Genomic DNA, 20,645 nt, shown 5'->3' with positions numbered 1-20,645 from the left:
TTGACAAAGAAATTTGATAGTGTAATACCGGCCTAAGCAGGGATGGCTAGAGGACAAATGTAAGGATGTAGAGACTTATCTCACTAGGGGTAAGATAGATTGCCTACAGAAAAATTAAGAGAGACCTTTGGAGAAAAGAGAACCACTTGTATGAATATCAAGTGCTCAGATGGAAACCCAGTTCTAAGCAAAGAAGGGAAAGACGGAAGGTGGAAGGAGTATATAGAGGGTCTATACAAGGGCAATGTTCTTGAGGACAATGTTATGGAAATGGAAGAGGATGTAGATGAAGACGAAATGGGAGATAAGATACTGCGTGAAGAGTTTGACAGAGCACTGAAAGACCTGAGTCGAAACAAGGCCCCGGGAATAGACAACATTCCGTTAGAACTACTGATGGCCTTGGGAGAGCCAGTCATGACAAAACTCTACCATCTGGTGAGCAAGATGTATGAGACAGGCGAAATACCGTCAGACTTCAAGAAGAATATAATAATTCCAATCCCAAAGAAAGCAGGTGTTGACAGATGTGAAAATTACCGAATTATCAATCTAATAAGTCACAGCTGCAAAATACTGACATGAATTCTTTACAGACAAATGGAAAAACTGGTAGAAGCGGACCTCGGGGAAGATCAGTTTGGATTCCATAGAAATATTGGAACACGTGAGGCAATACTGACCTTACGACTTATCTTAGAAGAAAGATTGAGGAAAGGCAAACCTACGTTTCTAGCATTTGTAGACTTAGAGAAAGCTTTTGACAATGTTGACTGGAATACTCTTTCAAATTCTGAGGGTGGCAGGGGTAAAATACAGGTAGGAAAGGCTTTTACAATTTGTACAGAAACCAGATGGCAGTTATAAGAGTTGAGGGGCATGAAAGGGAAGCAGTGGTTGGGGAGTGAGTGAGACAGGGTTGTAGCCTCTCCCCGATGTTATTCAATCTGTATATTGAGCAAGCAGTGAAGGAAACAAAAGAAAAATTCGGAGTAGGTGTTAAAATCCATGGAGAAGAAATAAAAACTTCGAGATTCGCTGATGACGTTGTAATTCTATCAGAGACAGCAAAGGACTTGGAAGAGCAGTTGAATGGAATGGACAGTGTCATGAAAGGAGGATATAAGATGAACATCAACAAAAGCAAAACGAGGATAATGGTATGTAGTTGAATTAAGTCGGGTGATGTTGTGGGTATTAGATTAGGAAATGAGACAAAGTACTAAAGGAGTTTTGCTATTTGGGGAGCAAAATAACTGATGATGGTCAAAGTAGAGAGGATATAAAATGTAGACTGTCAATGGCAAGGAAAGCGTTTCTGAAGAAGAGAAATTTGTTAACATCAGGTATAGATTTAAGTGTCAGGAAGTAGTTTCTGAAAGTATTTGTTTGGAGTGTAGCCATGTATGGGAGTGAAACATGGACAATAAATAGTTTGGACCAGAAGAGAATAGAAGCTTTCGAAATGTGGTGTTATAGAAGAATGCTTAAGATTAGATGGGTAGATCACATAACTAATGAGGAGGTATTGAATAGGATTGGAGAGAAGAGAAGTTTGTGGCACAACGTGACTAGAAGAAGGGATTGGTTGGTAGGACACATTCTGAGGCATCAAGGGACCGCCAATTTAGTATTGGAGGGCAGTGTGGAGGGTAAAAATCGTAGAGGGAGACCAAGAGATGACTACAATAAACAGATTCAGAAGGATGTAGGTTGCAGTAGGTACTGGGAGATGAAGAAGCTTGCACAGGATAGAGTAGCATGGAGAGCTGCGTTAAACCAGTCTCAGGACTGAAGACCACAACAGCAGCAATCTTATTTTAATGTGATGCCTGATTTCCAGTGTACGATAAGCCACCTCTACTCTTCTAGACAGTAAAGATGAACTTAATGTGTGTGTGTGTGTGTTTTTTTTTTTTTTTTTTTTTTTTTTTTTTTTCCCTGCTGTATTTTGACTTAGTAGTATTTTAATAAGTAATAGGCAATGATAGAGTTTAGGGGATACTTCTTGGAGATTCTACCTTATCTGTGACAGATTAAAGGCAAATATGGTACAGAAAGACATTAGTCTTAATTTCACTGTAAAACAGTACATATAGTAACTTACTACTCAGACCTGACCAGGTTCTGTATGGTGCTGAATTCTAGTTTTTACTAGTTCCTGAATCATAATACGAACTGTTTACTTTCAGTGGGAGTCCAAAGTTGAACGTGGTCAAGAAGAATTTGATAATATTTCAAAGATGATTAAAAAAGAATTGGAAAGATTTGAGATCAATCGTGTGAAAGATTTCAAGGCAATCATCATTCAGTATCTGGAAAACCTGATGAACAATCAACTACAGGTATCTAATTACTGCTAATCATTAAAAAATTTTCAGTTAAGCTTTACAGTGTGATTGAATGATATACCTGCTAAACTTAATAATCAGTTTAGATATTTGAATATTATGAACATGGCAGAGATCAGAATGAAAGTATTCGGTCAAATGTAAATAATAGAAGAAGAAAAAGCAACATTGCTCTGTAGAGTTCAGATGTTGAGTGCTTAATAGGCACCTATGTTTCCTACACCTACCTCTGAAGACGATCGTAAGAAAGCTTAGCAATGTTTCCAGTCATACTCGTGTGCCTCTTTCTTACTCATGTGCCTTCTTAACACCTCAGCTGAGCAAAGCCTTCCCTCGTTCCTTTATTTTTAGTCCATGTAAGTAAGTTACAGATATCTGCTGCTGCCACCAGTGTTGTATTTCCATGTCTACCATAGCCATTTGAGGCCAATTAATACCAACCTCCATATACTATTAACTGACCAAAAACATGCCTTAATGAAGCAGTTTAGATGAGTATCATAAATGCAACTGATTTCTTGTTTGATTCTTGATAGGACCAAGGAGAAGGCAGTGCAAGCGCACAATCATTGTTTAATCAAGATTATAGTAGTGATAGTGTGCAAATGTGCTATACTGAATTTGAAATTACAAAATCAGTCAGAATACATGGGACTTCATTTAATATTTGGTCATAGATTATAGACACAACCACCCCCCTCCCTCCCAGTGGGCTCGCCACTCTTTGGTGGGTTCTTGCTTGGCTACCATAGGGCCTCAGCCGTCGCAGCACCTTTTCCCTTTGGTGTTGCATGTCTATCCTCCCGCTATTCTTTTTACCCTCCCTTGGGGAACGTGTCGGGATGTTCTGCATTTTCAGTAGCCTGACATCAGAACAGTCTCTCCACTGCTTTTCGCTGATCTTTTCTTTCTTTGTTCCCCTTCTGCTGTCCTTCCTCTGCTTCGGTGTTAGAGGTTCCTCTTCTTCTTCCTCCCGGTGCACTCCTGAATGTCGGGTCACACATCTGATAAGTAACAGGTGGCTGGTTAAGGCATAATTCCCAGCCGTGGCTTGATAGGTAGGATTTGGATGTACCCTCTGGTACAGGTCAGACCCAGGGAGGGGTGATCGCCTGAGCTGTTACCTTCTCAAATTGCCAATTGGTTCCTCTGTTAGGTGTTGGGATGTAACCTGAGGTGTGAACTACCATCTAAGGCGGGTGGGACCCCCGTGAGGGTCAGAGGCGGGCAGGGGGGGGGGGGGAAGGCTGGAAGGAGCACACTATTGGACACGCTGGCAGTTGTGTCACAGTGAGTCACTCATCTCCTTCACAGTCTACATCTACTAAACAGAAACAAAATGAGGCTAACGATTCAAAGACCCTCCCAGCAGCACTAGGGTTCCTCGTGGTTTCACATACTGAAGACGGTCAGTCCTTTGCAATGGTAAATCCGTTCATTATCCAGAAATGTGTTGGAGTTGCCAGCCCTGTGAAATCCCACTCTCATGTACACAATGGCACTTTGCTTTTGGAGACTGCTTGCAGCTTTGCTCCTCCATGGCTACCCTGTCCATGTCAAGGTACATCGCACACTGAGTTTTTTGTTTGGTGTTACTTACACTAGGCTGCTCAATTGTCTGACTGAGGCACAAATCCAAACATACCTCTGTGATCAGGGCATTATTGCAGACTATTGGGTGATAAAAAAGGTAGATGCATCCTCGGTGCCCACACGCATTCTTTTTCTGGTGTAGATAGAGTAGTGCTTCCCTCAGACATCAAAGCAGACTGAGTTATCACAGTCTGACCGTATATCCCAAACCCAATGTGCTGCTAACAGTGTCATCATTACAACCACACTCGCATTTCCTGTCAACGCTCAGCCAAATGTGTAACCTGTGGTAAGAATGCTAACGAAGGCAATTGTCTGCCTGCTATTACCCGCTGCATCAATTGCAGTGGCGATCATGCAGCCTCATCCCAAGATTGTCCCGTGTATCTCGATGAGCAGACCATCCAGGAGATCTGGTTGAAGGAAACGGTGACTTAACCTGTTGCTCCCAAGTTGCTAGCTAGTCAGAAACACTGTGTATTACTTTTCAGCACACAGTATGTTGTTGCTAGATCTCGCTCTATGAAGGACGTGGTCACACAGACCTGCGACCTCAAATTCAGCACTGCTGTTGTAAAATCACTGTGTCATGGTAGCATCCCTGTCTCCTTCTCCAGCTGCACAAGCCATAAAAAATCTGCCTCATAGGGCAGCCACCTGCTACACAACCGGCAGGCCGGAAAGGGCAGAAGGAATACTCTCGTGAAGACTTCTTATGCCCTCAAGCCAACAAACATCTGAATCTTCATCTGCCACCCACAAAGGCTCCAAGCAATCGGAGGCAAATGGTCTTCTTCGCCAACTTGCAGATCCTCTTGAACGGTGTCACCACAGGCTGACCGCCGTGTTGCCAGTGCGCACTGCCAACCATTTTTCTGCCCTGGACCCGACAGACAGACGAGAATGCCGGTGCCTCTCCAGATCTCTTAGAGCGGGATCCTACGGCCTTCCATCTCACATGGGGGAGTCATGCTGCTCATCTGGTGTCACCAGGGCAGACTTTGTCCAGGTTATTGGGCAACTCCCTCAGCCCTTTCTACTGCTCAGTGACTTTAATGGACACCATCTTGTTTGTGGTACTCTCAAACCTGTCATAGAGGTGCCCTCTTGGCTGATCTTCTCAACCAACTTGCCCTCATGTGTCATAACACAGGAGCACCCAAGTTCCTTTCAGACTCAGTGCATACCTATTCCCATTTGGACCTCTCCTTCTGCACTGCCGGCTTGTCCATCGTCTAGAGTAGTCCAGTCTCTGACACACACTCAAGCAACCATTTCTCATGTGCTAACAGTTTGCTGACTTCTACCCCACCTATGTGCACACCTGAATGGTAGCTTTCTAAGGGTGACTAGAGGCCTTACTCCTCCCTGGTGAACTTCAATGAAAAAAATTTCCCCAGTTGTGATGACCAGGTAGAATACCTTACCAACATTATCCTTATCGCTGCGTAACTTTCCATTCCCGCACTTCATCTTTACCATGCCATGTCCTTGGTGGAGTGAGGCATGCCGCAGCACAATTCGTGTGCTGAGATGCGCTCTCTGCATTTTTAATCATCTTCCTCCACTGGCAAACTGCATTCATTGTAAACAGTTGCGTGTGCAGTGTCGTCACGTTCTTTGGGATAGCAAAAAAGAAACCTAGCTGAATTTCATTACTAGGTCTTCCAACAGTTCCACTCCCTCTTCCATCATGTGGGCCGAGCTCTGGCCTCTGGGACTGAGGTCCTTTCCCCAATTTATGGCCTGACCACAGCAGAGGATGTCATAGTGAACCCTATTGCTATCTTCAACACCTTAGGCCGCTATTTTGCAGAGATTTCGAGCTCCACCCACTATCGCCCTTTCTTCCTCCATTGGAAACGAGTGAGAGATGCCTGGGCAATATCCTTCTCTTCTCAGAATTGAGTGCTACAATACCACCTTTACTATGAGGAATCTAGGTGATGCTCTCAATTCATCCTGATCCTCTGCCCCAGGGCCAGATGATGTTCACATTCAGATTTTGCAGACCGTTTTTCTTGCAGACAAGCACTTTCTCCTTCACATGTACAATCACATCTGGGCAGAGGGCACATTTCCCAGGTGCTGCCATGAAGCCGCTGTCATACCGATACCCAAGCTCAGTAAGGACAAACACTTTTCTTCTAGCTACTGCCCCATTTCTCTCATCAGCTGTGTTTACAATGTGATGGAATGTATGGTTCGTGCCCTGCTGGTATGATGGCTCAAGTTTTGCAATTTGGCTTTAGAGTGCATCGTTCGGCAGGTGACCACCTTGTCACTTTGTCAACCCATGTCAAGAATGGTTTCCTGTGAAGATACTGGAATGTTGCAATGTTCTTTGATTTGGAGAAAGCCTATGATACCTGCTGGACTATTGGTGTCCTCTGAATTATCTGTACGTAGGGCTTCCGAGGCTGCATGCCTAGTTTCCTTCAGGAATTTTTAAAAGATGGAGTTTCCGAGGTATGTGTAGGTTCTGCCTTGTCGAACACCTATATCCAGGAAAATCGTGTGCGTCAGGGTTCCGTCCTAAGCATTGTCGTCTTGGCTATCACCATTAACCATATTATAGCCTGTCTCCTGCCAAGCAGCTCTGGTTCCCTTTTCGTTGATTTTTGCCATCTATTGCAGTTCTCCCCGGACTTCTCTCCTTGAGCGATGTTTTCAGCATTGTCTTGATCATCTTTACTCATGGAGCATCGACAATAGCTTTCACTTTTCCACTGACAAGACTGTTTCTTTTGGCACAATTGTTTTCTTCCACTGTCTTTACATCTTAAGCCTGTTGCTCTTTTTGTTGAAACTACGAAATTTGTGGGGGCCATGCTCAAAGGAAACTTTCTTGGTCGTGCCACGTGTCTTACCTGGTCAGTCACTGTACATGGTTCCTCTGTGTCCTGTGTGTCCTCAGTGGTACTTCCTGGTGAGCAGATCGAACCACCCTCCTCCGTGTGTACCAGTCGCTTGTCCGTTCGAAACTAGACTATGGGTGTTTCATTTATGCAGCTGCACGTCCTTCCATCGTACACTGTCTCAATAAACTCCACCATCATGGCATCCATTTGGCCTCTGGCACCTTTTACACTAGCCCAGATGAGTCTGTATGCAGAAGCTGCTGAACTACTGCTGTCATACCACCATGATTTTCTCCTCAGCATATATGCATGCTGTTAGTCTGCCATACCTGGCCACCCATCCTTTCCTGCCTCCTTTTATGACTCCTATCTCCAGGATGGGGCGCATCCCTCTTCTCTACTACCTCGTGGAGTTAGCTTTCAGCTATTACTTCAGTAGCTTAACTCAACACTATTTGCCATTTTCCCAGTGGATGTAAACCCTTCACCACCTTGGCTTCGTGTGACAGCCCATTTTCACCTGGAATTCATTCCCTTCCTAAGGTCACTTCTCCAGCCTCACTCTATTGCTGTAAGTTTCTTGACCTTCACATGCAACTTCGCGGTAGTACCTTTGTGTTCACTGATGGCTCTCAGACTGACTGTGGTGTAGTGTGTGCCTTCAATGTTTTGATATCACCTTCCTGAACACTACTCTGTATTTACAGCGGAGCTCTTCACCCTGTATCAGGCAATGCAGTACATCCTGCGACAGGCTTTTTAATTGTCATCTTCTCCGACTCTGTGCCCTTCAGAGTCTGTGTGTGCTGTACACTGTCCACTCCTTAGTGCAAGAGGTCCAGGAAAACTCTCTTGCTCAGTCTTGAGGGAGCCACTGTGATGTTCATGTAGGTCCCTGGTCATGTTGGTCTGATGGAAAAGGCAGCCACCGAGGCGGCTGCCAAGACTGCAGTCCTCGTACCTCAGCCTGCTAGTTCTTCTGTTTCCTTTGATGATCTTTGTGTTGCTGTCTGTTAGCAGGTGGTGTCGCTTTGGCATCTTCACTGGTCTTCCCTTTATGGGAACAAGCTCTTTGAAATTAAACCATTCCCAGCAGCTTGGACGATCTCCTCTCGGCCCTCTCGCCGTGAGATCATTTTAGCCAGTTGTGTATTGGGCATTGTCTTTTTAGCCATCGTCATTTAAGTGGTGATCCCTCATCACTTTGTGCTCATTGCCGTCAACCTTTGACAGTTGGTCATATGTTCCCATTAATGTTTTTGCTGTCTGAGATATCAGCCATTTTAGTGAATGGCTCCCAGGCTGTCAAGTGTGTTTTACTTTTTACCCGTCATAGCAATATGGCGAAAGACATTTAATCTTTAATTCAGGATATCCATTGTCTCTGACATATTTCATGGACCTTTCTCAAAGTCCCTGTATTTTAGCTGTCGTCCCGTCAATTGGGCTTAACGTGTTGTAGTTTTCAACTCCACTTTTTGTTTTAGTGTTCTATGGTACTGAAGTGCAGTTGTTTTTGCATATTAAAAACAAAACAAAACAAAAATGGACATGGCAACATAAATGATTGTGATTACAGAATCAGGTAATCGCAGAAATAATTTTCATGCATCACAAAGTAGTTTCACACCATTGAAGATTTGTGACAGAGTTGTCATCTATTGAAGCTGATTGTTGCTCAGCAGAAATCTGTATTAGTGTAAAACATATTTTGATAGTCTGCGAATAAATATTAGTGAAAACACATCAGTCATGATGATTTGCATTGATGCTGTTCTAGTTTATTGCTTCTGATCTCACTGAGACTTTGGCACAGATTGAGAATTACAGGGGCTACATTTAGCTGCAATGAATTGTGGTATGTACTTTGGAGAGTTTGGATTGATTCCTGGGAATCTTCTTAAACTTGCGTTTACTTCAAAAAAGCACCAGAAATATTTCCTAGGGGACCTCAATATTACTGCTGACAGTCTTCAGATGTGTTCAGTGGAAAACTGTTAATATGCAGCCCAAGGAAGACAATGTTACAATTTTTCATAGAAGGCTTTAATTTTACCTGTGATACTTTGCTGCTGTGACATGATTTAAAGGGTATTCCCTTGGCCGCTGCAATGTGCTGATGTAGCTGCTGTCAGATTGCAGTCACAACAGTAGCATCTAACTCTCGTGCAGCTATCACTGACAGATTGAAATGATTACTGTTCAGGAACACTACACTTTCGACTAAGCATATCAGTGTCAGAGGTTCACATACCACTTGTAGCTGGCATGTGTGTAGCACATTGTCAAATCTTCAATGCAGACAGAAGCTTTCTTTGTGTGAGCTGAAATATCATAGTATGACAAATTAATTTTCCAGAGGTAAATAATTTGCCCTGTTCATTATTACCCATCTGATACAGCACTCCTTGTCCAGATCAAATGACAACTGCAATCTTGTTTCCTTATTTTGGAAGGCTCTTCACCAACTGATTGCATCATAACATTAATCATTCTTGTAACACAAAAACAGGAAATACAGGTGCAGCTTGTGCATATCTGTGCAATCTCAATACCTTTTGCTGGTAACCTTTTCCATACATCCCCAGACCTTAGATCTGTGTGGACAATTCTTTCTGAATGTTGCAGTTTAATTACAAGTGGTGTTGAAAAAGCTAACCATGTGTAGTAATAATGTCTTGGTGGACCATACAAATCCTTTCGAACAGTAGACATATGTAAAGAAGTTAGTGACTGCATTTTTTTGACTTAGTTGTGAAAGGAAGTTTGGTTGTGAAAATCCAGTGATGTTTGATGAGAAAAATGTTAAAATTTATTAGCAGATGGATATTTAAAAAAAAAAAAATGCTAATGTCATGTCATTTTACATTTTCAGCTGATTAAATATTGGGAAGCATTTATGCCTGAAGCTAAGGCCATAGCATGAACAAATTGGATCAGTGTTCAACCAAAAAACATTCCATATTTCCATTCCTACTGTTTTTTTGGTATGCTATGTATGCTGCATAGCAGTCAAAATGTATCATCAAGTGAAGATGAAACCAAACTGTTTGTGTAAAGTCTGTGGCAGTAAATTGACAGAGGAAATCAAACCAATATTTGTGTTGAATGTTTGCTGGATGGCAGTTTTGTACAGCATTGCTACAGGCATATTTCTATGGCAGGCTGATTCCAGCAGTAATTGTTAAAATGCCTCTGTTCCTTGAGTCTGGCAAATATTTACTCATGGAACTGGAATAATAGTTGTTGTTAATTATATATACGTCAAAAGTTTATGTTAAAGAAAACTTATTTTTGTTTCAGAAATGTGAAACTTTCTGTAACCTCTTTGACAAATGAAATGCAAAGTATATGTATAGGATGTCTTACATGGTTAGTTTCAACTGTTAATTTGTTTAATTGCATTGCTGTATATTTATATAGTTCCTATTGTTTAACTCTGTGTAATCTCATGCTTCTCCTTGAATTGTATTTTTGTTGAATAGTGAATCCATGTGATGAAACTGAAAATATTTCTTAAGTCTCAAATGTATTTCTCTAGTCCTTAGGGGCACTGCTTCAGAGGTTTGTTCTCCATGTGCTGTGAATGTTGGAAAAGATCTTAGTGTCATGTGTAAGAATAATATTTTTGTTCATAAATTGTGTAACAGCATTACAAGAATGCTTTGAAGTACTTTGAAAATGAATCTTTTTTTTTTTAAATGGAATGTTAAGATTCAAAGAACTGCAAATAAATTTTTCAACGTTTTTTCAAACGTTTCAGAGTTATGAATGACTGAATATGAAAAAAAAAAAACCTTAAGATTGAAAGAGCATAATTATGTTGTTAAATGTGCATACAAAATTCTCAGATGTAAAGGATAACAAAAGACAAACTGGCTATTAACACAATTCTAAATACACTGATCATCGTATTGCAACCAGAAGGATCCAGTCAACCCACTGCAGACTGGATGGATATGTTGCACACAGTAAGCTATGCTGATGATTACTTTTTCATGGTCAGCTGCACACACAGTGAGTGCGGGAGAGACCATGAAGTAATGCCTATTGGTTCATATAAAGAGGTCATAAGTGACCACATTAGCCAGTACAGCAGGTGTAATGTCACTGCGTAATGTTCTGAATGTGCACAATGCCGAGGCGACTGTTAGACAGCAGATTGCCCATCTAGATGAGACCACTGCTCATTGTCGGTGGCAGTGATTCCAAGAACAAATGCCTGAATGACATGCTGGATGTAGACATCACACACTACAAGGAGGAAGGACCAATGGATTGTCCACCGAGCACTGATAGATGAAATGACAATGTTGGGGGCAGGTCATCAGTGGGCTGACCTGTCTTCTCTGCAACATCCTGCAAGTGCAGGTATCATTATCAGGTGGTTGAATTATGCAGGGTTAGGTGCATATGGATCATTATGAAGCTCGGCACTCTTGCCCTCACCCCCCTTCCCCACAGCACAGGTAGTCCCAGCCTTCAAGAAGGGTCGTCAAGCAGATGCGCAAAACTATAGACCTATATCTCTGACGTTGATCTGTTGTAGAATTTTAGAACATGTTTTTTGCTCGCGTATCATGTCATTTCTGGAAACACAGAATCTAGTCTGTAGGAATCAACATGGATTCCGGAAACAGCGATCGTGTAGACCCAACTTGCTTTATTTGTTCATTAGACCCAGAAAATATTAGATACAGGCTCCCAGGTAGATGCCATTTTCCTTGACTTCGGGAAGGCGTTCGATACAGTTCCGCACTGTCGCCTGATAAACAAAGTAAGAGCCTACGGGAAATCAGACCAGCTGTGTGGCTGGATTGAAGAGTATTTAGCAAACAGAACACAGCATGTTGTTATCAATGGAGAGACGTCTACAGACGTTAAGGTAACCTCTGGCGTGCCACAGGGGAGTGTTATGAGACCATTGCTTTTCACAATATATATATAAATGACCTAGTAGATAGTGTCGGAGTTCCATGCAGCTTTTCGCGGATGATGCTGTAGTATACAGAGAAGTTGCAGCATTAGAAAATTGTAGCGAAATGCAGGAAGATCTGCAGCGGATAGGCACTTGGTGCAGGGAGTGGCAACTGACCCTTAACATAGATTAATGTATATATGAAGACAGAAACTTGTTCTCGAAAGAACAGTTACTGTTGATGACCGTGCGGCTTTTCCCTGGAATAAATGATGACTAACTGACAACCTCAGCTGCCGACAGGTGTTGTTGTTATACCTCGATGTGGACAGCTGAAAATGTGTGCCCCGACTGGGACTCGAACCCGGGATCTCCTGCTTACATGGCAGACGCTCTATGATCCATCTGAGCCACCGAGGACACAGGTGAATAGCGCGACTGCAGGGACTTATCCCTTGCACGCTTCCCGTGAGACACACATTCCCAACTGTCCACAATTCTACATATGTATTGTACCTTACGGGAATCGCCAAAGCGTGCGCGAGTAATGAGTGGGTGGGCAAATGTCTGTAAGGTACAATACATATGTAGAATTGTGGACAGTTGGGAATGTGAGTCTCACGGCAAGCGTGCAAGGGATAAGTCTCTGCAGTCGCGCTATTCACCTGTGCCCTCGGTGGCTCAGATGGATAGAGCGTCTGCTATGTAAGCAGGAGATCCCGGATTCGAGTCCCGGTCGGGGCACACATTTTCAGCTGTCCACATCGAGGTATAACAACAACACCTGTCGGCAGATGAGGTTGTCAGTTAATCATCATTTATAGATAAATGTAATGCATTGCGAATACATAGAAAGAAGGGTCCTTTATTGTATGATTATATAATAGCGGAACAAACACTGGTAGCAGTTACTTCTGTAAAATATATGCGTATGCGTGTGGAACGATTTGAAGTGGAATTATCATATAAAATTAATTGTTGGTAAGGCGGGTACCAGGTTGAGATTCATTGGGAGAGTCCTTATAAAATGTACTCCATCAACAAAGGAGGTGGCTTACAAAACACTCGTTCGACCTATACTTCAGTATTGCTCATCAGTGTGGGATCCGTACCAGATCAGGTTGACGGAGGAGATAGAGAAGATCCAAAGAAGAGCGGCGCGTTTCGTCACAGGGTTATTAGGTAACCGTGATAGCGTTACGGAGATGTTTAGCAAACTCAAGTGGCAGACTCTGCAAGAGAGGCACTCTGCATCGCGGTGTAGCTTGCTCGCCAGGTTTTGAGAGGGTGCGTTTCTGGATGAGGCATCGAATATATTGCTCCCCCCTACTTATACCTCCCGAGGAGATCACGAATGTAAAATTAGATAGATTCGAGCGCGCACAGAGGCTTTCAGACAGTCGTTCTTCCCGCGAACCATACGCGACTGGAATAGAAAAGGGAGGTAATGACAGTGGCACGCAAAGTGCCCTCCGCCACACACCGTTGGGTGGCTTGCGGAGTGTAAATGTAGATGTAGATGTAGCCTTATGCCCAACTCCCCTGGTGTTGGGAATGATGGACATGGGAGGATCCTGCAAATTGGCAATGTGTCATCTTCAGTGATGAGTCCTGTTTCTGCATTGGAGGTGTTGACCACAGGTTGGAGAGCATGAAGAGCCGTTGTGTGGTCTTCCATATCACGTCCCATCAGTTTGGTGTGGATAGTGGTATATTATGGTGCCCATTCATCACTAGTGTCCCTAATGGGCTCTGTGACAGCCATGTGGTACATGAAGGAAGTCCTGCAACAAATGCCTCTGCCATTCGCAAATGACCACACTTATGCCCTATTTCAACAGGACAATGCTTGTCCTCGTACTGCTACCATCTCCTGAGCATGGCCAGCTGCATCGCCTGATCTCTCCCTGATTGAGAATTAGAGGTGTACCATGGACTGTGTCGTCAGGATTTCAACTACTTCACCCACCTATCTGTGGTAACTGTGCACTCGGATGCAAGCAGCATGGGATGGAGTGTCACATGACTTACATTCAGTACCTGTACAATTACATGCTGTAGCAACTGGATGCTTGTATTTACAACCATGGAGGTGTGACGACATAGTAACATTTATGTTTTGTGGGTGTGTAGTTCAAAGTTAAGTGTTCTCATTTTTCATATGTGGTACCATCTACCTGCCTGCCAGCAATGATCGCAGTCCGCCTTGTCCGTCTAGGTGCAGCTGTTTGTATGGCAAACAGTGTGTAGCCATTCTCAACTGGCGAAAGTAGAACCATACTGATCCATGTGGCATTCTTGTCATTTCGAGAAAACTAGTGTTAGTTTTAAGGAAAAGGGTCATTTTTTATGGTTTAATGTTTGCTAAAATGTTGACTAATACGTTCCAATAAATAAAAAGTTTTATTGGAATCTTCTTATTGAAAGGCACAAAATATTTTGGTTTCTGCATTAAACAAATCGCTTGGATCACTTTGGTACAAACAAATAATGAAATTACTGTTGCATCACATTGAAGCAATGAAGATCAGAGGAGGTAATCTAAGTTGATCATCTCCACATCTGGAGGGTAACACATTTTAATCATCCTGGGTCTCATCATCTCATGAGTACATGTGGAACTGATTGGTAGAACAGACGATGAAATGGTGGAACAAATTCATGAATTTCTTTGTCTTGCATCTTTTTGTGTGGTATTGGCTTTGCTGTCCTAGTCTGTGCAGGTATGTAATTTGAGAGGCTTGCACAAATGCCTGCAAGTCTGTTTCGCTAGGTTTGAAGTCAATCGCTTTATACTTTTCTCTATAGCCATAATTGTAATGCATAATGTTTGAGCCCTTGAAGACTTGTCTTTCACAGTGATATCTTTGCACCCTCTTTGAAAACAGTTGGTAGTCTGTGTGGTAATCTGATAGGCTTTCAAAACCCAGAAACTTGGCAGTCATGTCAGGAATTATTGACAGGTTGATGCTTCAGACAGCCACACAGAAAGTGCATCCTCTCCTGAGGTGTGAAGATGTCTTTTTCCTTTTGCTCTTGACTTAAAAAAGAAAAATCCATGTAATTTGGTAAGTATGTATGGACAAGGTTGTGCATAACAATGTTTTCGAGGTGGAACTATTTGTTGACCAGAAACACTATGAAATGCAACATGAGACAGTTTGTATTCTGTCCAGAGCAGCACTCACTTAAAAGGCACAGGGTTTTGATAGTATTGGGTGTAGAATCTTCTGTATAGTGCTGGAGTAAGGTCATCACTTCCTGAGAACCCCTTCAGGCCACATGTTCATAATTACTTTTTCTCCATCTTTTAGGTAGGAATGTATTCCAAAATTGACCATCTGAAATTGCCTTAGATAATAGACCACCTCTTATTTAAGTACTGAATGGGGTGTGGGCACTCAAAGTTAAAGGTTGTAGCTGTTAAAGATTTATCATCTTTAACTTATGCTTTAGTTGTTAAAAATAGCTTGCACTTTAGTTGCCAGTTTGATATGATCATCTCTCTAGGTTCTTAAAACTAAGCAAATTTCTAGGTCTTCCTCTGCTTTTAGCACTACTTGAGACTTATCACAAGTTTTGCATGTATTTGTTTTAGGCACATGAAAGTACAAATTGAATGTTTTGAATACTTTTTGTTGATGTGCTTTTTTTAGAATGGGCTTTTCCTGACTCGCATTATCTTTGAGTAATTCATACATATTATTATTGTACCGCTCTGGAGTATTGAATGGTAGAAGAGTATTGACATGAAGACTTCCTTTCCCCACAGTTGTGCCTGTACTGAGGAAAGCTCTCTGATCCCTATCAATTTCTCCTTGGAGAGCTTGTTTGAAGATGGTTTCCATCCAGTTTTGCATTTTCAGGAATTCCAGAGACTTCTTTTTTTAAAAAAATCATAGTGCATAATCAGTATTATAGCTTGCTTGGATCACACCAACACAGAAATCTTTACAAACTTTTGTCTCATATGAACTGTCCTGTCACAATTTTGTGGCTAGGTGCCTGATATGTTGTTTGGGCCCTGCAGTTTTTACATTATTACATAACCAAGTCATTTGCGCATCCCATGAAAATAACTGGTACTACATGTTATGTATTTTCCTGCATATAAAGCAGCAATTACATTCAATGGGCACGAATACATTTGCTGGCGCAGTGTTGGTGTATTCCTGACAGGCTGTTCTTTCGCATTTTCATACATTCCTCTTCCATGAATCTGTATTTATTAGCTGTTTCCTTCCTCTAATGTGTTAATCAATGTCCACATCTCCCAAATTACCTGTCACATAAAAGGAACAGTGGCCAGTCTCTTAAAGTATGCAGATGTAATAAAATCTCTGATAAAAGCCAAACCACAGAGACCTCCAGTGCTGGAAGTTAAAATGCAAGCTAGTTAATCAGTCAGTCTGATCTCGAGCAGAGTTTTTCTAGACGAGATATCATTCAGAATTCCATTATCTGATGATTCTTCATATAGGCTTACTTCCATATGTTTCCTGAGAGATTCATGTGCCTCGTCAGGGAGTGGTAGGATGAATGAGCACTGGAAACTTCCGTATTACTTTGAGTCACTCAGTGGACTTCATAATGCTAATGTATTTTCTGCTGTAGAGTGTCTGAGTATGTTGTGGACAGGCTGTTCAAACACAGGAAATACACACAAAGAACAATGGTGTTACACTTGTGAGCAGCAAAGAGAATACAGTGCACTGGAAGAACTGTCGAAACCAAAGAATATAAACACTGCTGAAACAGAAAAAATAATGGACTTGAGATGGTTGAATTTGAAATAAAAAATTTCTTTTGTTACCAGTTGAAAAATTACTCTATAGTCAGTTGTATGAAGTATGTATACGATCATTGTTATACATAAAAAAGCACCTGTTTTGACTTCATGAACTCCAAACTGTCACAAGCATAAGAATATTTTGCACTTGAATCACTTCAACTTTATTAGAGCCATAATGATACAAGTAGGGTTTCTCACTTGGATCGGTATGTCAGGTTGTATTTTTCAAAACAATATCAGTTCTAAAGTGGGAGATTGAGACGTTCTTACAGAAGACGGTGATTTGTGCACTTGGATCAATGTGGCACAAATATTCATATTTTCTCCCACGCATCCACGCAAAAGTTTCTAATAAAGAAAAAAAATGTTGTGAGAATAAGTATGAGTTTAATGTCCCCAATTTGTCACTGAAATCATCTAGCTGCTACATTAACACTTTCGCTACGGCTGACACTTATAAGCATCACAAGCCATGAGCCAGTGCGGCCGATACTGATAAGCGTCCGCTCTCACTGTCGGATTACTCAGTCTAGTTGCAGCGTCTAAACTAGCATCAAAGCGTGTAAACTTTTGTTTTGTGTGGTCAGTTATCGAACGTTTATTGTTTGTGATGGTGGCTAATGAACCAACACCTGGACCTTCCAATGTGAAAAGGAGCAGGAAAAGTGTTAAACTGACAGAGGAACAGTTACTTAGTGTACTAGACGACAGTGATTTTCTGTGTAGTGAGGATGAGGCATACCACGGAGATTGTCATTTAGAGGCTGCAGAAGAACTGCAGAGTGATAATAGTGTGGAAGCACAGCTTTCGAATCTGTTTCGTGACAGTTCCGAATCTGACAATATGGATCGCGATGACTGTGTGGAAATCGACGATGAAAAAGAGCCCGACCTGTCACACGGAGATAATCCAGGTGAGTCCTGGCATAAAGAACCACGTAATATGCAATATCACCCATTTACGAAGGAAGTTTTGCAAATTCATCCTGCTGGCAATTCTCCTATGGATTTCTTCAGATTATTGATAACAGACGAATTGTTGCAACTTGTAGTTGACGAAACGAACGATAATGCAGTCAACATATTGCTGAGCGAAAATACAAAAGAGGAATCTAGGGTCTGTAAATGGAAACCTCTAAGTATAGGCGAATTACTAATTTTCCTGGGTGTTCCGTTACCCGTATGTAACATTAAATATCCGCGATTACAAGACTATTGGAAGAAAGAACCGCTGTTTGAGGATAGAGGAATAGCGATGAATATAAGAAGATGGGTATTTGATCATATTATGCTCTCTGCATTTTGCAAAGAAAGTCCACTTCCAGGAAACCCGAAACCAGACAATCATTTATATAAGACAAGACATAGATTGGATTATTTTAACAGGAGCATTACCGGCCCGCACTTACACATTGCTGGGCCGCACTGGAGAGTCGCACGCCTGCACCGATGCTGCAGCGAAAGTGTTAATTGTATTGCTGACTTGTACTGATAACTTTCTTGCCACAAATTTTGTGCTACAAAATTATACCTGCACTTGGCAAACTGTTGTGCAAGAAAACAGAAAATACGAGATTGTAAAAAGTGATTTCCTAAAACATAAAACTGCTGTTGTAAGGCAAAAAATTAAAAATTTTAAAATAGTCTGTGATGTCCAAAATTATGTTGAAATGGGGATTTAAGGGGAGCAGGCAAATCAATTAAGAAATGTGAGGATTAAATTATGAAGGAAAGCAACGAGATAATTTACACTAGTAGTAATCAACCTGGTCTCTAACACTGACTTATGGGTGTTTCAACTTTCATGGTAGACGTTAGTGGTATTAAAAACATTTTTCATTGGGTTTTCATAAAATTTTGACATAAAGAATATCGTAATTATTATTACATACTTTAACTTGCTGTAACTCTGCTTTAGAAATTTTGTAAAGTTACTTCTCTCCATTATAAATCGCCATTACTGTGGAATAGGTGGGTGGTTAGAAAATTCTACTACTAACCAAGATACAAAGGTAGGTAGTAGGTAGAAAAAATGTTGACTACCTCTGATTTACACCAGTCAGTTAGGAAAGATTGACATGGAACAGTTCAAGGGGTAAAGCAAAAGAATGCATGCAAGGAGCAATCCCACATACAAACCAAATTACAACTATCCCATGCTCTGCCAAGAAATTAAGAAAATAATGACCTCTCTGAAAAGCAAAAACTTCGTTGTGATTAATATCTCAATAACTTTAAGTCCTGTTCTTCACATCTATCTGATGTATCTTATGGCGTATGAACAATACAAGGAAAAGGATAGATTGGTGCTTTCCGTGCAAATAACATGTAGACTTGCAGACAGCCACAATGAAAAGGTGGTTACTCATTAGCTTTCTGCGAAAGCTGTCTTCAGAAAAGGAAAAACACTCTCTCTCTCTCTCTCTCTCTCTCTCTCTCTCTCTCTCTCTCTGTGTGTGTGTGTGTGTGTGTGTGTGTGTGTGTGTGTGTGTGTGTGAGAGAGATTAACAAGTAAGCACACTTCATGCACACATGAGCTCCATCTCTGGTAGCTTGGACCAGAATGCAGCTGTCATGTGGAACGAAAGCAGCAGCAGCAGGAGGTGGTGGGGAAAGGGAAGGGATAGCAGGGTATGGGTGGGGTGCAGGCAAACTGCAGGGACTAGGCATGACAAGACTTCCACCAGGTATAGTATCAGGAGGCTGTGAGCAGGGGGGAGGGAGAGGGAATGGAGAATGGAGGAGGAGAGGAGCAGGGAACGGGAAAGATGGGTAGGTGCATTGGCAGAGAGCAGCAGACAATGCAAGTGAGGAAATGTGCATAGGGAGGAGGTGACAGGACAGAGGGGCCAGAAACTGTGGGGTGGAGTGTGTGGGGGACAGTAGGTTACCGTAGGTTGATGCTGGATAATTTCAGGAGCAGAGACTGTGTTGTAAGGCTAACTACCATCTGCACAGTTCAGAAAAGCTGACGATGGAGGGTAGTATTCAGATGGCCCAGGTTGTGAAGGAACCATTGAATTCACACACATTGCATTCAGCTGTATCTTGTATCACAGGATGATCTACTCTGCTGTTGGCCACAGTTTGGCAGTGGCCTTTCGACCCTGATGGACAGCTGGTTTGTAGTCATACCAATATAAAAAGCTGTGCAATGATTGCAGCAGGGCTGATGTGACATAGCTGCTTTCAAAGGCTGCCCAGCCTCTGATGGGATAATATAAGCCTGTGACAGGGCTGGAATAGGAAGTGCAGGGTGGATGGATTGGACAGGTCTTGCACCTGGGTCTTCCACAGGGATATTATTGGTGTGGCAGGGGGGTTGCAATTGGGAATGGCATAGGGATGGACTACGATGATGTGGAGATTGGTTAGGCAACGGAACACCACTTTAGGAGAGGTGGGAAGGATCTTTGGTAGGATGTCCCTCATTTCAGGGCAGGATGATAGATAAAGCCCTGTCGAAGTATGTGGTTCAGTTGTTAATCGTTGGTGATATTGGGTGACGAAGGGAGCACTCCTTTTGTAGCTGGTACTTGGGGGTGGTGTGAGGATTGGGAGTATGAGGGGAAATGCCACTGACTATTGTAAATGATGTTGCTGATAGCTGCACAATTGCGTTTCACAGTTCTTTACTTTCCTGATCACAACCCCCCCCCCCCCCCACTATTACACACAATCATATGACCTATTTACTATTGGTAAATGGTGATAAGCCTCATTAATAGGTTGCAGGCAACATCAGCATACTGCTACAATAGTTTTCTGTTGAACATCTAGAGCAGAATAAACCTAACCACACAGTTCTTGCAGAATAATACAGTACATGTGACACTACTTTTCAAATAAATTAAACAGACATTGTCATTAATTGTTTTAACATATGGCGTATTTGTGTTGCACTTATTCCACTGTTAAGTTGATGCATTGTTGTTAATCTAACCAATACGTGTTTCACGTCTGGAAATCGGCCGTGGACTGTATGTTTCGGGACCAAAAATCAGGCCTTTATATATCCTCTCAATAATAGCCACTGAAACTATACATTGTCTGATGTTTAAGGTACAGAAATAAAAATTAAAATGTTACTCATTCAGTTAACTGAATACACAAAAAAATCCTTCTTTTTA

The 20,645-nt window shown here is 42.0% G+C and overlaps 1 protein-coding gene across 1 annotated transcript in view; it reads left to right on the top strand.

Annotated features, from left to right (window-relative positions):
• The window catches only part of LOC126262923 (sorting nexin-2), a 47,912-nt gene extending 37,751 nt beyond the window's left edge, over positions 1 to 10,161 (top strand). Inside the window, exons 10-11 of the mRNA XM_049959844.1 lie at positions 2,193 to 2,345; positions 9,681 to 10,161. Of these exons, the coding sequence (XP_049815801.1) occupies positions 2,193 to 2,345; positions 9,681 to 9,731 (204 nt within the window). The 3' untranslated portion in view covers positions 9,732 to 10,161. The remainder of the gene's footprint in view (positions 1 to 2,192; positions 2,346 to 9,680) is intronic.
• Positions 10,162 to 20,645: the final 10,484 nt, after the last annotated feature.

Source organism: Schistocerca nitens, chromosome 6, assembly GCF_023898315.1.
Source record: "Schistocerca nitens isolate TAMUIC-IGC-003100 chromosome 6, iqSchNite1.1, whole genome shotgun sequence".
Lineage (NCBI taxonomy): Eukaryota > Metazoa > Arthropoda > Insecta > Orthoptera > Acrididae > Schistocerca > Schistocerca nitens.
The sequence above is the reverse complement of the archived record's forward strand: the minus strand, read 5'-3'. Positions and strand labels throughout refer to the sequence as shown.